Source organism: Amblyomma maculatum, unplaced genomic scaffold (genome assembly GCF_055883805.1).
Source record: "Amblyomma maculatum isolate TAMU_Amacu unplaced genomic scaffold, ASM5588380v1 scaffold_13, whole genome shotgun sequence".
NCBI lineage: Eukaryota > Metazoa > Arthropoda > Arachnida > Ixodida > Ixodidae > Amblyomma > Amblyomma maculatum.
The window spans coordinates 34,966,581-34,981,291 of record NW_028146738.1 but is presented as its reverse complement, the minus strand read 5'-3'; the positions used below and the strand labels follow the sequence as shown (position 1 = coordinate 34,981,291).

The following is a 14,711-nucleotide window of genomic DNA, read 5'->3' as shown; positions in this document are numbered from 1 at the left end:
CGGAGCTCGGGAAAACTGCATTGCGACTTCATCTAGCAACAGCCATCTGGGATCTAAATAATCATGGCGGTGCCCCATTTTATCAAGATCCACGTGTCACTGTCGCTGTCCCTATCGCTACCGCTATATGGCATTTCTATGCAGATTTCCCGAGCTTGGTCACCGGCTGAGTCTTGTATACCTCTTTTGCTCACGACTGTACATGTCAACCTTGAAAGCCGAATTCTCCATGCGCAGCGCCAAGGAAAATGCCTGCTGCTTTCTTGACGTTACATATAGGCAAGGCTTGTGACAGTGTAGAACACAGCGTCTTATTTCAAAGATTTCAGACTCTGCAGAGTTTACATAGTTTGGTTGCGTGGCTGTCTGCATATCCTCAAAAGACAGTTTCTTGTGCCTCAAAAGGTTTCCACTATGGGAGACATCAAAAAGAGAGAGGGAATATACCTCTACTGAACATTCTACCTGGCTGGGTTCACAGGCATTGCCACTTTCGCGCTTATGTTTATGCGGATAACATATGGCTTTTTTACGGCTGCATCTGACATCCAATTCCTTTATGTGCGCTCCAATCGTACCTAAGTTCCCTTGAGTTGTTGGTGTGGCTTGGGATTCACGTCTAAAGTAAACAAGAACGCTGTCCTTGTTTTTCAAATAGAAGGTCCTGTAAAACTTTCACTGAAATTTCATCGAAAAATGGCTCTTCAAATTTAGCCTTTAGGATAGCTAAGTCAAGGAGAGAGGGTCCCTATTGGTTATTTGAAGAAGGCAATATCTGGGCGCCCTTGCGGATTCCCGGAATGAAAGTCGCCTCCCTTACCCATTCATCACAGCATTCGGTGCGTGCGCATTGTTACCCCGCTACTGCTCTATAATCTAACATGGCGGTCTCACACTGACCACGTTGGAGCGAAAGGTAACTGTGTTGTGTGTATTTTGTGTATGTTAATAATTCCCGGTCTGGAACCTGTAGAGATGCGCTTTTAATGATTTATCTCATGTATGGCTAACCAATTTTAGTATTCGAATTCGTGTTGTTCTCTGGTTCAACTGCTAAAACCCTCGTCTGTTTCTTGTTTTAGAAGTCCGGCGCTTGCTTGTGCTTTGGGCTTTCCTTGTTTATGGCTAACAACATGCTTTACCTTGAAGCCCGAATACCAACTTTTTTGTCAAGATTTCAGTTGCGAACAGCGCACACGTACGTGTAGATATATGAATCTCATTTCCACCATTCCCTATCAGTTTCCAGCTGCGAGGCGACCTCCTTTTTTTTTTTAAGTTCATTGGCCTATAAGTTTTATACTCCAAAGGTAGTTATAGGGCTAAACTTCCTTGAACCCTTAAAATAATACCTGCTAAGTTCCTTCCGACCACAAACAGTGGATTTCCCGTTGAGATTATCTGCGCATGATGACGTTTTCCCCAATAATGTTCAACATATATCCCTCACCGGCCCGAACTCTGAGTGAATTATTAGAAGATTATTTATGAAGCCTTCGTATTGACTTAGCAATGGCAACTGACCCCTCTAAATGTTTTAAAAGGTCAGGCATGAGAATATTTTGTCCGCTTCTACATTGGTCTTTTTCTCAGCGAATTTAGGATTTCTCACGAGTTTTCCAAGCAGATTATCGGGCGGCGGTGCTTCGTTTGCGTAAATTAAATGTATTTCTCTGCCGTCGCTGTCAGACAATTTTTCTTTGTGCTCGTGCCTCGCTTTGACTATGGCATTCCAAATTTAAATATCTTCCTATCATTTCTCCCATCGCAATTGAGCCTTGTAGTACATATATGTGTACCGGGTCACAGCAGTGTGACAGTTAATGAAGTTGCTGACAGCCGAACAAATCCGTCCCCCTATGGACCCTTGTTACCTATCCTCCGGGCTACAGCATACTAATCACATTAGCGAGGTTTCGCAGACTTACCTTGATAAGCACGCAAACTGGGTCTCTTTAAAGCTCTATTAATTACCTGCATCTAAGGTATTCGTGCAGAAGGAAGTCATGTCGATCACAGGAGCTTGAGGTCTCCCTAACGAAGCTGCGCTGTAATATCCCAGCCCTGAATTTTTATAGCAGAGGCCTGGCTTGGCGCTTTTTTCCGTTGACCATTTTGTGGTTAACAAGAATCAATAGAACACGTCTTGTTATTTTGCCGCTGCTTGACTAGGATGAGAAGGCGGTTTTTGGAGAAACCGTTCCAACACCATGGACTTAGTATGAGCAGCCCAATCTTAGCGTCCTTTGGCGTCACCGTACTCGGGCACAGCCACATACCTGTTTTTACCACCATTCAAAACTTCTTACTGGAATGTAAATGGACAAGTTGCAAACATTTTTTAAAAATCGGTTGGCTGCAAGTAACAAAGTGTCCATCCTCTACATGTGTTATGATTCCTGCTTTTTATTTCGTTGATTCATCTTTTTGTTTACTTCTCTCTTCCCCAGCAATAATTTTATTGCTTGCTAATGCACATGTTAAAAATCACTCTGCACTCCAATTCTTGGTCGATCCCCTTGTGTGAGTACGTGGGTATGAGGACAAAAACAACTAATCTCTTCGCACCACCACGGGGTAAAAAGCCAGTCTGGCTGCAGTTGCGGCCCTGTTTACTTAATGTCCTTCAAGGCCACAATCTTTTCTCTCCACAGCAGCTGTCCTCTGTCCGAGCGGCGTAGCTGGTGGTGACCAGAAACAAACGGTCTGGCTTGATTTTGGATGGGAAAACAGCGCAAAAGGACGAAGGACAAAGTAACAAGAGCACACAGACGAGCGCTGACTCGCAACTACAATTTTATTCAGAAACCAAAACGTATATATAGCATCACATAACATTTTATTCTCAGTGCACATGTCCAGAGCATACCTCAGAATGCCACATCATAGGAAAAAAGCACACCCCCACAAATCAATATCAGGAAAAGAACGCAACAAAATGCTCTGGACATGTGCGTTGGGAAGGACAGGTCATGTGATTCTATATATACATGTTTTTGGTTTGCGAATAAAAATGTTGCGAGTCAGCGCTCGTCTGTGTGTTCTTGCGACTTTGTCCTTCGTCCTTTTGAGCAGTTTTCACATTCAAAATGGACTTCGACCAACTCGCCCAACTCAGCATCCTACTGAAGTCTGGCTTGAGTCTCACAGCGGTATTTAGTGCTAATACATGTAATAAAAAAATGAAATGATTAGGCAGTGAGGAAACTTGTGTCTTCAAATGAGCTCTCTTTGCACAAGTCCTGATCAATTTTCCCATATTGTCGTAATTAGCCTACAAATCAAATTAAACGACGACGAGAAGGACCAGTTGTCCTCATGTATTATTTTTTTCCTGCACATGTACACAAAAATAAAGGAGGGGATGAAAGAAGCGCGAGGCCAGAATTTTTTTTTTAACAGAGACGATGAAAGAGACATTTGTCGAAAAGAAGCGCGCCTCACCGCCGCTCTATGGCATTGCCGTCAGGATGAAGACACACAGTGCCGATCTCTCAAACATGAGCATTTCCATATTTTCCACAGGTGACCATGGGGCACCTTTGGTACCTTTCTGCCGACTACCAGTTATTCGTCGCGTCTATCGTCGTGATCCAGGTTTTCAGAGCGTAAGTGACTTCAAGGCAGTCCCCCTTTCACTGCGGTGTTAGGCAGCACAGAACCCTTCGTCCGTTTTCAGGAAGAAATGGCTCGTTGCTGCCGTCTTCGTGACGCTGTCCCTTGTTTGCTGCGGTGTGTCTGCTTGGCGGATGTACGGAACCGACATGACGCCGTTTATTGTCATGGTGCGCCCGTCATTTCGGTAAGGCGACTGTCTATGCCTCGTGCTCTCGAAGACCTTTGTGTTCACCTTTCCATGAATTGGAGTAGATTCTTTCCGCTGAAGCATGATTTAGTTAAATATTACTTTCGGATAAGGGCATGATAGACGCCGTAGCTTACGGGTATGATAACATAATTTCCCCAAACACCTGCTCCTAGGTTGTCGAGAAATATCCAAGTATTGAGGGATTTAAAAGCAGACATATTTAATTTTCGCGATCTATGTCTAGTGCAAAAGTTTGACTTTACGTTCAAGTCCCTTACAAGACACAAAGGGGCTACTACAATGCGAATCAGGAATGTTTTTTTATTCCACCGCAAAATCAGCCTGATATCTTTTTCTTGCAGCAAACCTACTTCGCTGTGAACAATATACGAGCTGCGGCATATTAAGCAGCGCGTCTGTGTTATCGTTATGCTTCATAGTTTTGCCCAGTCCCTGTTGTTACCTGAATGCACTTCTCAACTTTCTCACTGTTAACTGCCTTCCCGTGTTCGCTTGCCATTCTTCGATAGATTGGGCGTCGAGACCCTGCTCTACTACTACTCCCGCCCCTACTACCATGGCGTCTGCTGCTTCTCCGGCTGCATTACATTTCTAATGGTGCAGAAATACCGAAAAGCTGAAATCTCGAAGGTACGTAATTCATGTTTCATTCTTCCTGATTTTCAGCACATTATTCGGCACTGTTTATGACAGGGTGTTATAACTTCAGGTTGAGATTATTCCGTGTTGCAAGAAATATAAACTTAGTGCAACTTTAGTTCACTAACGACCCTGTTACTTGTCAATCCACATTTAGAAGCTGCGACACAGCGGCTAACTCGGTCATATACTCATAAAACTAGCACACAGATTCAGTGCTCAATGGCTAGAGTTTAGGGATTTTGGCTCATGCCAAGTATTTTGGATCAGAGCGTGTGGGATGCATGCTCCAATTAGAGCAAGTGTACCGGGCATCATAAAGGCGTAGGAACTATCCACTGCACGCAGGCGGCGTCGCTTCAGTTTTCATGAGCGCTTAAATACCCCTGGCTTTTACCGCTAGGAGAGCGCTAATCTCGAGGCCTTATTCATGCAGAATTAGAGGCGTATCATTTGGCTGATGCATTTGTGGCCTTGGTGTCCTTGGTGTAGTATGACAACGCCTATACGAGAACAAGAGACAAATCTTGACTCGCTCACTTGATAGTTACTTACCTGTCGCAAAGAATACCATTCAAAGTTGCTAATTGGTCTTTGCATGTATATTCTATAAAGCAGCTACACCTTTTTGTGTTTAGGTTTTCGTTCTATCTTAACTCGTGTCGCATCCACCTGATAGAACAGAAGCGCTAAATATCGATTCTAATCTCAAAGAGAGGATGATAGTTTTAGCCTGGAAGCAGAGAAAGTCAGTTGCTGGTTCAAGGTTGTACTTCTGGACGCCGATAAAGTATATCCCGCTCTTACCCGAATGTTACGGCGCATATTTTACACCTGTAAAATACAAGTCTTGCCAACATCGCCAAAACTTCTAAGCACACTCCAGAGAATTTGTAATCGAAATACGACTGAAAACAAAATATTTTAATTGGTTAACATATCTAAAAAAAAAAAAAAAACATGAGAAATAATCGCAGTTAAGACTGCGGTTGCAACTGGGCAATTCAAGTTCGCGTGCACCTCCGCACTTACAAAGTCCACGCAACCCCAGCAGTGGCTTAGACCTGAGGTGGGGTGTCGCTGCGATGGCGATACCACTGGATATCCGCTACACAAGTGAATTAATTCTCAGCAAGCCTCGAGGTGACGCTTGTTTTCTTTATTGCCACGGAACTCATTTTTTACAATTGTCTTCTTACCTAGACAGTTTTTCAGCTTTTTTTTTTTTGGTGAACAATTATGCGGCTTAGTACGAATAGTAACACCCAAAACCTGCACTGTTATCACCCTAGCAGTGGATTATAATAATATATAAATGCATGAAGAAACCAGCAAATAAATAAAGGCTCATGTTACTCCCAACTAGCGCCACTTCTTTACCAATTAATCAAACTAATAAGTCCCAAACCTAACACAAACATTAAACGAAAAATAAAAACACGTTTTGGAAACATGTTTGCCTGACATTAGATTAGCTCAATATTTGTAATCTTCCAAGAGTAAATTCTAAAGAGGAACCTTATGTGCACTCTGTGGCGCTTATTGGCTACCCATGGAGAGCATCAGTAGTACTGATGCTCTCAACACTGACTGATTTGGGCCCTGAATTTTTGTAGGTCTCGGTTCCGGTCCACGTTCATCGTGTTTACAAAACCGACGTTTCAAATCATAGTACGTGTAAACAAGTTCGCGTTCATGTAATTAAGGGGAGGTAGCGCTAGTCTCTCTTTATGTGCCTGTTCTCATGCTGAACTTTATTTCTCTCGTAATGATGATTAGAAGCGTTTTGGCGTCCAGTCAGTCATGCAGAAAGCACTTCCAGCAGCCTTCCGATTCTATGTGCCTTCATTGCGAGACACCGTACATTGACAAAAGACCTCTCTCCCCTCCCGCCTCCCCTTTAGCACCTAGAGGCTGCAGGAATGTATAAAGAAATACATGAGATGAAAGCGCCTGAAGTCGAATTCTCGAAGCGAGGCTTGATTAAGAATACACAAAAAATTCGCCAACAGGCATGCTATCAGTACCGATCTCCATATGTCCCTGCTCATTCCTGATCACTGTCTGTGTCTTTTGTGCAGATTTTTCAGGCTTTGTTGTGGGGCGTCGCCCTGCTCTGCGGCCTGTACTGCATATTCGTGAAGCTCGAGTACTACCGCAGTGACGAGACTGGCCCCATAGCAAAACGGATGTTCTTCGCCTTCATCGACCGCATACTCTGGACAGTCTTTCTCGTATGGTTAACCTTCGCCTGCGTCACCGGTAGAGGAGGTAATGGATAACCATTCACTTATTTCGGCACAGTTCAATCGGCGAGTAGGATCGCTTGATAACGTGGTAATATTTTCCTCACAAAGCGAATGTTCTTCAGACTGCGGCCGTATGGAGAATGGCCAGAGTTTTGCTGAATTCGGCATCTCCCCGATGTCTGGCGACGCCTTTAAGTCATGAACTAATGCTATAAAGATATTACATGTATCCCTAAGTACCCGTTCGAGTTTAAATAGTTTCTCTACAGTCACGCTTGGTTTAACACCACTTGGCCGTCGTTCCATACGCTGCATGGGTAGTCGATAAAGTGTGACTCATGTGATGATGAAAGCTTTGGTGCATTTTTTCGCTTTATCGTCTTGCCACGTGCATAACTTGTGCACGTAAGTCGGTGTCACCCGCTAATTAATAATTCTATTTTATTAACGATGCGCCACTATTGGTGCGTATCGTTAGAATGTGTCGAGGTAGCTTTTCCGGTCTCAAAGGAGATACCCTCCACTTGCGGGGCAAGCTCAGCCGTTAGTCAACTACTTGTAGTGGCAGGCGGGGGTGGCCATTTGGTGTACAGCTTTCGCCGGTTCAACCTAGAGTAAGGTTTGGAGTCAGAATTAACAAGCAAAACAAACTTTATACACAGCAAGAGATGATGCGGAGGAATTCACACTAACACTTAAAATACACAGACAAGAGGCTCACAGAAAGGCAAATGCAAAGCATGCAACCAAAGAAGCTTTCAATAAGCACAGTGCCTTACAACAATGCACGACAGAGTCAGAACAAATAAACACCAAATTGTTCACCAGGAACTCTCTCAGACCGACGTCTGGAGAGTCACGATGTGGCTGTCCTGTAGACGAGCGCCGCTCCCTCGTAGAGTAGTGGGCCTGTTGAGCAGCAGGTTGACCCCAGAAGCCGAGCAGTAGCACTTGTTACCTGCAGTAATGCTTGCTAACTAGCTGGCTGGCTCAAGCGACGCGACCTCAATAAATAGGGTACGCCACGTCTGTATGTTGCAATGCACCAAGGCCGGCGCGCACAAAAACGTAACTTTCGCTCTTTAAGCGTTCTCTCTTCCTCCCTCCGAGACGCAAGTCGTCATTGGTTAGGCACGCCAGAACTTTCGGGAGATGACCAGAATCTTCTTGGCCGGCTGAGTCACCTTAACCGCCGAGTGATGAGGAGGGTGTGACTCTTATGCGCGCAAGGCTACGGGCTCTCCTCGCGCGGAAAAGGAGATGTTTTTACATGTTGTGGAACGCTCTACGCAGAAGCCATGCGTTCTTCCTTCCTGTTTCGCTGACCTCATGAAAATGTGCAACGATTTCGTGATAGTAGTAGACGTAATATATTTAGGGCACTTTTATCACGCACTTTTAAGGCACATTACTTGCATATTTTATTGTGCACGATGTAGACTGAATGCCGTTTGAAGCAACTTGTAATTGATTTTAATTGCTTTGTGAGCGAGAGAACGCTGCCACCGCATGATCGGCTGGGCCAGCTTTTATTTCATGCAAAAGTCCATCTGGAAACAGAGCCGTCCTTTGCCACGCAGCACTGTAGACTGCGCGCGTGATAGGGGACGAACCTAGAGACGAAGTGATGGCTCTAGAAATTGTTTGCGGAGTCATGTGCGAACAGCTCTACCCCGCCATGTGCGCCGGTGGCATAGGAGTGGTGAATACTTGACTGCTTCTGCACCTCAATAGCAAAGAGAGGTGAGTTAACTGACTTATTTGCCCCTATTTCAATTTTGCTGTTTTTAGCTCGCACTGGGTCTTAGCTCGCATTACTCCTTTGACCATGCAAGTGTTTCAATTCGAAGGAGCCTTTAGCTCAGTGTATACGCGCCGTCCAAATATCTCACAGAGCCCGCAAGGATGCTAAGAAAAATTTACTTAATATCAGACCGCGCGGCTTGTAGCTTGTAAGCTGCTCGAGCCATTTATTCTGCACAACCTAACCAAAAAAGAGCGTCGGAGATGTTACTTGCACTGCGCACCATAGCCGGCACGTGGAGTCCAATGCACCCGCACGTCTTTTGACAATCTAACTGCTGTAGAGAATCTGAAGCGCAGAGGACTTGATTTTCGACTCTGAGTGATTGAAGCCCACCACTCATTTTTCTCAAACAGTAGTCGCCATCGCACTGGCTGTAAAATAGAATTTTCAACAATGAGAATGACGCTCGAATTGTACGTCGATCACGTTGACGTTTGCAGCATCTCGAAGCGATGGTCCACGCTAAAATTGCCACTGCCATGCTGTTCTTTCTTTGAACACGGACGTTTTTAAATTTCACCAATTTCGCCCTGTTGTATTGCCAGTCAAACTATTACTGACGCCCCGGGCGTGGAATGTAAATGTTATATAGGTACATGTTACCGTCGTGCACGCTAACGTACTTGATATTAACTGAAGAAACTTGAAACGCGACGTGATGCGTGGTATCAAAAGGGATAAAATATGAGTGGCAATGCAGATTAAAAGTTGCCGCTTGTCACAGATGATTAGCTTACAAAACTAACAAATGTTGCTGGATAAATTTTCGGGTGGTTTTCGGCGAAGGTTTAACCACCGGCCTTTGAAATGCGAGCCGGTCACGCTAGCTACTCGACCGTGCAAGGGATGCTTTAGGCCCTGGGAAGAAGCGCGGGTTGATACTGTTACGGGGCAGCAAGCCGATCAAGACAGATGAACAGAGGAAAGATGGCCAATGACTGTGAGATGATTTAATGAATCACGATGAGCCTAGCGCGAGCGCTCCTGCCAACGCCATTGCCCGCTTCTTCCTCGTCCGTAACATTACTCGGGGCCACCGAGAGATTATCCCGATGGTGTACGAGGAAGTTTGCCGATGTCGATGAGATCCGTGGCATGACGATGGGCGTGACTGGGTGGAGAACAGGAACAAGGCAGAAGGCAACGGCTTGCCGCTATGATGATTCCCGACATGAATGCTGGTTCAGGACGCTTTCGGGCCACTGTTCCCTAAGAGCCGAGAGCCGAAGCCCATACACGCACCGCATGGCATGGGCAGGGGGATGTCCTCATATGTGATGTTGTCTTGAGTCGGTGGGGTTTTCTGGTCAGCATCTCGGCTGTGATGTCATCAGGTCAATCGGCTCTATCGTAGCGTCCTGCGATCATGTGGATGCCGTCTCTGGTCGGTGGGATCGTTTGGTCGCTCTTTCGACGTGCCTTGTGGTCAGGGCTGGGGACGGGGCGGAGGAACGGCAAGGTCGTGTCGGGTCCGGCAGGCTGAGGAACCGCCAGGCGATGCACTCAATGGAACCCGCTTCCGAAGATGCAGGCAGATAGAGGGCGCCGAAGTTCCGGGCCAGGATGACGAGTGATGATGACGTATTCTACACCTCCAACGAAAATGTTACGGGGCGGCAAGCCGATAAGCACAGAACAGTGAGAAGAAGGCCCATGACTGTGAGATGATTTAATTAATTGCGGCGGGCCTAGCACGAGCGCTCCTGCCCACGCCACGGCCCGCTTCTTCCTCGTCCGTAACAATATCTATATGGTGTGGTCTCTCCAATAGAGTAGAATTTCAAGACTGAATGCTGATGAGCATGTGCGGAAATAGAGGACTACTGGCCTCTATATCGCGGCATGCTCAAAAGACGGAGCTAAACCCAGTGCTTAATTATTATTAACCGCAGCAAAGATTTCGTACATTTTCTGCACAGCGAAAGTGGTTATTTTGTTTTCTGATAGTTTTTCCAAGCACCTGCAGAAACGTATTCGAATTTTTTATTCTCACAATCCCATTATAGCCATTTCTAGTGTGTGAGGAACACATCAAAATGCACATGAGTTTGTGGAGACACACATGCTGCACCGCTCTCCGCTCCGCAGGTTGCGTCACCTGGAATGGTGCGGAGAATTGGAAAGCTCTCAAACTACAAACAAAATGCTTGATGTCTTTGAATCCTTGTATGCATTTTCACTTGAGTTACCAAAAATGTGTATAGAGGCTATGTTCACAGTCGTCTATGCCCTACCATAGCCTCAGTCGACAGCATCATGATCTTTGCATATTTCAAAGGTCTTACAGAGTAGTAAAACAAATGAGACTAAGTGAAGAGCAGCTGACACTGAATAAAGTGGCTGGTCAATATCGCAATGTTTCGATAGCATCATTGCGAATGCGACTTCATGTGGCGAACGTCTTATAAGGTCCTCAGCAAACTAGGAACATGTAAATACATTTTCCTAGACATGCATGTTTGCAGCGTACCGTTCGCGACCATCTCCCTCATCATCTTGCCTTCCTAACGTTATCTCATTCCGTACACGATGTGCAGCCACCAAAGGCTCTTCCTCACCACTATGTGTCTAAACCTCAGGCATAACACAGGGATGCGTCTCTTACTATTTCGATATACGTAAATAACTCAATAATATTTGATCCCGTTTACGTTTTTTCGCGGACGATCATGTTGGCCGTAAGATGCCTTCTGAAATTGACGACCTCCGCTTTCAAAATGATCGTACAGTAATGTTTATTGGAGTAAAAACAGGCGCATACCGCTAACCATTACGAACAGTATATTTTTTAGTGGGAATGTATTCAGTACCAATATTCAGGAAAGAAGCAGCAAAGCACGCAGGCGAAAAATAATGAAAAAGAACAAACCACTATAACAATAAATAAAGGGTTCAGTGAAGCAGTACAACCTTCGAGTAGTTATCGAATACACTAAGGCCTAAGCTATATTAACAGTAAGACATGAAACAAAAGAAAAGTTAATGCTAATCACAAAACGCACCCAGGATATAAAAAAAAATTTCATTACAAAAGGAAGAACCTGGAATGTGACACAATGGAAGCCTTATTGAACACTGAGGCTGCCGGTGAATGATGTCAGATTTTGCTTCAGAACTTTGTCATTAGTAATTATATTCCATTCATTTCATCTTCGAGGGAGAAATGAGTACTTTAAGCAGTTATTTCGCTGGATAAAAGGGCTAATTTTAGGATTATGTCGTTGCCGCGTAGTATCACCTGTAGAGAAACATAAGTTCGTCCAGGTTAATTTTTAAATGTCCTTTGAATTATTGTTATAAGAATTCAAGTGGAGAAATGCAATTTATTTCTGCTATGGATACTAAGCCAGTCCTCTTTAAAAGGTCACACAGATGTAGCAGGGCCGACAAAAGTAAACAGAGCATGGCATTTCTTTCTAAAATCTTGCACGTGTTGCGTAATTGAAACTGGGAGTCATATTATGTTTAGGCTGGTAGTTGACCTCAGAGCGCATTTACACGGACAAATACTGTTTCTTCATGTGAGCACAGAAGGCGTGATAGTAATTTGAACTGCAAAGCGTACTTCGTTTACGTATGTCCGCATCTGTACTTAGCTGTGTGGGCAAAACGAAGTGCTCTTTTTTTGTATTTTTGCTATTTTATTTATGTTTGTGTTTGCGCATGGATCCTGAATGATCGCTGCATAATTTAATATCGGCAGGACAATCAATTTTTACGCTAGGACCGGATTCGAGGTGTGCAGAGTTTTAAGGCGCGCTTAAAAAAAACCAAAGAGTTTACTATTTGCATTCATTACAGCGGTGGCGTAGCGGTAGAAAATCCGCCTCGCATGCAAGAGGACCGGGGCTCGAAACTCGGTGCCGCGCAATTCTCCGCCAGATAAAAAAAAAAAGAATCCGTGTGTCGATGGAATTGCATGAACAGGATCGGGATGCGAACTGATGCCGGTGAACACCTCCGGCAGCGCACTCCATCACCAGAACAGGAGTTGGCCACCCTGGTGCAGTAATTGGCCGCAACCTCCCATGATTAGTCCTACCAAACCCCGGCCCTCAGTCACCAGCGGCTGCGGAACAACTGACCACGGCGGCGGTCGGACCTGTGACGCAGCAGGGGGTGCTAAGAATTCCTGGCTCCACTGAACAGGCCGCCATTGGAAACTGACCCTGACAACGTTAACGCTAGAACCCTAGAACCCTCTCTAGCGAAGCTAGTTTAGCAGTGCTGTTAGAGGAACTAGAGGGTATGAAATGGGATGTCATAGGGCTTAGTGAGGTTAGGGGGCCGAATGAGGCATATACTGAACTGAAGGATGAGCATGTACTGTGTTATCGACGTTTACCGGAGAGGCGAGAACTAGGGGTAGGTTTCATTGTCAATACCTTTATAGCGGGTATGTAGATGAATTCTATAGTATTCGGTCGGATAGTCAGAGAGGATTCCGGTAAGCTGTCTAAGAAGACGAAAAATTTGATTAAGAAACGCCAGAGTATGAAAGCTTCCAATCGAACAGACAAGACAGAATTGGCAGAGATATCAAAACTAATCAATGTGCGTAAAGTGGCCGATATAAGTAAGTATAACATGGAGGAAATTGAGCATGCTGTAAAGAACGGGGGAAGCCTTAAAGCGGTGGAGAAAAAATTGGGCATAGTCAAAAATTAGATGTATGCGCTAAGGAACAAGGCGGGCAACGTCATCACGAATATGGACAAGGTAGTCAAAGTAGCTAAGGAGTTCTTTACTGATCTCTACAGTAGCCAAAGTAATGAGAACCGTGATGAGATTGGCGGCAGGGAAAAACAGTGAGACGTTCCACCAGTGACGAAGGAGGAGGCCAAGAAAGCATAAGAAACTATGAAAAGAGGGAAAGCAGCTGGAGAGGATCAGATAACTATAGATTTGTTGAAGGACGGGGGGATATCGTGCTAGAAAAACGGGCCACCCTGTATACGCAGTGTCTGGTGTAATCGACGGCACCGGAACCATGGTAGAGCGCAAACATTATCCCCATTCATAAGAAAGGAGACGCTAAGGACCTTAATAATTATAGACCAATCAGTTTACTGTCTGTTACGTAATAGGTATTTACTAAGGTAATCGCTAATAGAATCAGAACAACCTTAGACTGCAATGAAGCAAAGGATCAAGAAGGTCTTTGGAAATGGTACTCTACAATCGATCTTATCCATAGTATCAACCAGGTGATAGAAACATTCTTCGGAATATAACCGGCCCTTACACATAGCATTCATTGATTACGAAAAAGCATTTGACTCAGTAGAAACCTCGGCGGTGATGCAGGCATTGCAAAATCAGGGGGTAGACGAGGCGTACGTAAAAGTGCTGGAAGATGTATATAGTGGCTGCATGGCAGCCATAGTGCTGCATAAAGAAAGCAACAAACTTACCATAAAGAAAGGTGTTACGCAAGGAGACACGATCTCCCCAGTACTATTCAGAGCTTGGTTAGAGGAAGTATTCAGAGACTTGGAATGGGAGCAGTTAGGAATAAGGGTTGGTGGAGAATACCTCAGTAATTTGTGATTTGCTTATGACATTTCCTTGCTAAGTAACTCAAGAGATGAACTGCAAAGAATGATTCGTGACCTAGACAGGAAAAGTAGAAAGGTAGGTTTTAAAATCAATATGCTGGAGACTAGCGCCATTTTCAACAGCTTTGGGAAGGAACAGCAATTTAAGTTTGGTAGCGAAGCACTGGAAGTAGTAGGCGAATATGCCTACTTAGGACGAGTAGTAACCGCAGATCCGAACCATGAAAAGTAAAGAACAAGTAGAATAAGATTGGGATGAAGCGCATTTGGCAAGCACTCACAGAATATAACTAGCAGCTTACCGGTATCGCTCAAGAGGAAAGTATACAAAAGTTGCATCTTACCTGTACTTACCTATGGGGCTGAAACGTGGAGGCTGACCAAGAGGGTTCTACTTAAGTTGAGGACACCGCACGGGCAATGGAACGAAATATGGTAGGGGTAACATTAGGAGATAGGAAGCGTGCAGATTGGGTTAGATGAATAACTCTAGTTACTGACATTCTAGTGGAAATCAAGAAGAATACATAGGCTTGGGCAGGACATGTAATACTAAGAGAGGATAACCGATGGTCGCTTAGGGTAACAAACTGGATTCCAAGGGAAGGAAAGCCTACCAGGGGGAGGCA

General features: G+C 44.8%; 1 protein-coding gene across 1 annotated transcript in view; it reads left to right on the top strand.

The window, feature by feature from the left end:
• Positions 1 to 14,711, top strand: part of LOC146172553 (nose resistant to fluoxetine protein 6-like) — a 101,058-nt gene that overhangs the window by 79,541 nt on the left and 6,806 nt on the right. The window contains exons 10-13 of the mRNA XM_084585972.1: positions 3,526 to 3,608; positions 3,680 to 3,802; positions 4,339 to 4,459; positions 6,550 to 6,739. Coding sequence (XP_084442098.1) covers positions 3,526 to 3,608; positions 3,680 to 3,802; positions 4,339 to 4,459; positions 6,550 to 6,739 — 517 coding nt within the window. The remainder of the gene's footprint in view (positions 1 to 3,525; positions 3,609 to 3,679; positions 3,803 to 4,338; positions 4,460 to 6,549; positions 6,740 to 14,711) is intronic.